This window comes from Argopecten irradians, chromosome 7 (genome assembly GCF_041381155.1).
Source record: "Argopecten irradians isolate NY chromosome 7, Ai_NY, whole genome shotgun sequence".
Taxonomy (NCBI): domain Eukaryota; kingdom Metazoa; phylum Mollusca; class Bivalvia; order Pectinida; family Pectinidae; genus Argopecten; species Argopecten irradians.
The window spans coordinates 36,061,972-36,064,491 of NC_091140.1; the positions used below are offsets into that span (position 1 = coordinate 36,061,972).

A 2,520-nucleotide genomic window follows, 5' to 3' on the forward strand; every position below is an offset into this window, starting at 1 on the left:
TTTTACTGTACATTATAAAAATTTCAGGGGTGAATGGGTTCATCATCATCACCCTCAATGTCATTTTTCTCATTGCCAATTTTCCATTTCATCATCATCATCATTCATCATCATCATCATCATCAAGAAAAATCATCTGTGGCCAATTGTTCATCATCAATTCACCATCATTGCCATATGCTTACTTAATCATCAAATCATCATTACATCATCATCAGCCATCATGAAAATCATCATCTGTCACATCATTCCCCAATCAAGCTGTATTCAACACTTAAACTAATTTCATCATCATCATGTAAAATCATCATTATGAATCATCATTTTCATCATTATACCATACACGCATTCTCATCATCATCATCATCATGGTCATCATCATCATTTTAACAAAAGTTTGCTCATCTTTCTCATTATATTTTTTCCCATCATGAATCATCATCATCATCATCATCATCATCAAGTTGTTTTCTCTAAAAAGGATGATGTATAGTCATCATCATTACTCAACATCATTATCATCCACCCCCTATGTTAAACACATTGCCATCTCATTAATCGCATCATCAATCATACCCAACATCATCATCATCACCCCTCATCTTTTCTCATTGCCATTCCATTATCATCATCATTATCATAATACCCATCATCATCATCATCATCAATCAAATCATCATCACCCTCTATCTTTCTCTCATTGCCATTCCCATTATCATCATCATTATCATTATCATCATCATCATCATCATCATCATCATTATCATCATCATTACCATCATCATCATCATCATCATCATCATCATCATTACCATCATCATCACCCTCATCTTTCTCATTGCCATTCTATTATCATCATCATCATCATTATCATCATCATTATCATCATCATCATCATCATCATCATCATCATCATCATCATCATCACCCTCATCTTTCTCATTGCCATTCCATTATCATCATCATCATCATTATCATCATCATCATTATCATTATCATTACCATCATTATCATTATCATCATCATCATCATCATCATTACCATCATCATCACCCTCATCTTTCTCATTGCCATTCTATTATCATCATCATTATCATTATCATCATCATTATCATCATCATCATTATCATCATCATTACCATCATTATCATCATCATCACCCTCATCTTTCTCATTGCCATTCCATTATCATCATCATCTCATCATCATCATTATCATCATTATCATCATCATCATCTCATTATCATCATACATCTTTCATCATGCCATTCCATCATCATCATCATCATCATCATCACCTCATCTTTCTCATTGCCATTTCATTATCATCATCATCATCATTCATCATCATCATCATCATCATCATCATCCATCACTCTCATCATTATCATCATCTCATCATCATTATCATCATTGCCATCACCCTCATGCTTGTCATCATTCATTCCATCATCATCATCATCACCCTCATCTTTCTCATTGCCATTCCATTATCATCATCATTATCACCATCATCATCATCATTCTTATCATCATTACCATAATATTCATCATCATCATCATCATTATCATCACTATCATCATCACCCTCATCTTTGTCATTGCCATTTCCATCATCATTATCATCATCATCACATCATCATCATCATAATATTTATCATCATCATCATCATCATCATAATCATCACTATCATCATCATCATCATTTTAAATCATCATCATAAACATCATTAATCATCTCATCATATCATCCTCATCTTAGTTGTCAACATAATCATACTGTCACTAATATCATACTTCACATTCTCATCATTTAAGAACGATCACACTATCCCATCAACGCATAAAAATGAAACATACATACTTGTATATACTCTTCTCTCATACTGTGTTTCACTCATGAACCTGGTTATATAAGGTGATTTTAGTAAACTAGGTTTATGTTATGGCGTAGAGTATATATATTGATTTTTTTCAAAATATCTAATCAAAAACCTAACAGTGGAAAAAAAAAGTAGCCCCTGAGCTCCCTACAGTCTGAAAAGGAAATATAGACCCTCTATTGATAAAGAATATTAGAGGACCAACGTGTCATCTGCACTGTGTTTCATTTTACCTCCCAAGGCACCATCAATGGTAAACCATTGATTTTCTTTATTGGAAAACATTAGAATTGTCCCCTTTAGGTTTCAGTACTAATTTTTATGGTTACAGTAAAGTCTTTTCGCAATGACCCGACGTGTGACTGTTGACATTTACTGCGGGACTGTTATCCAACATTTTCTGCTGAGCCGTTACCAAACACCACCATAGAAAAAGGACGGACAATAAAAATTAGGTACAACAATGCAAAGATCGTGTCCTAGTTTTGCAGCATCATAAACATGAAACAAACTTGTGAAATATGACAAAATCTCAGACTGGAGACTGGGAGGAATGGAATTGGCTGGGTATCTTTACTACATAACTTTTAATTAAACTTGACTATAATGATCACCGTGGGAGACATTGTCGTAAAAA

The 2,520-nt window shown here is 33.4% G+C and overlaps 1 protein-coding gene across 1 annotated transcript; it reads right to left on the bottom strand.

Annotated features, from left to right (window-relative positions):
- Positions 1-591: 591 nt before the first annotated feature.
- LOC138327181 (secreted acidic protein 2-like) lies at positions 592-1,608 on the bottom strand. The gene is made up of 3 exons (XM_069273164.1): positions 1,540-1,608; positions 929-1,075; positions 592-846 (listed from the first exon to the last, which is right to left on the bottom strand). Exons 1-3 carry the CDS (start codon positions 1,606-1,608, stop codon positions 592-594), a joined length of 471 nt encoding a protein of 156 aa, XP_069129265.1.
- Between the last annotated feature and the right edge of the window lie 912 nt (positions 1,609-2,520).

Coding starts and splice junctions, on each gene's coding strand:
- LOC138327181 (XM_069273164.1), bottom strand. CDS start 1,608: ATGGCAATGACAAAGATGAGGGTGATGATGATAGTGATGATAATGATG. Junction 1,076..1,539: donor TGATGATGATGAATATTATG/GTAATGATGATA, acceptor TGATGATAATAG/AATGGCAATGAGAAAGATGA. Junction 847..928: donor TGGCAATGAGAAAGATGAGG/GTGATGATGATG, acceptor TGATGATAATAG/AATGGCAATGAGAAAGATGA.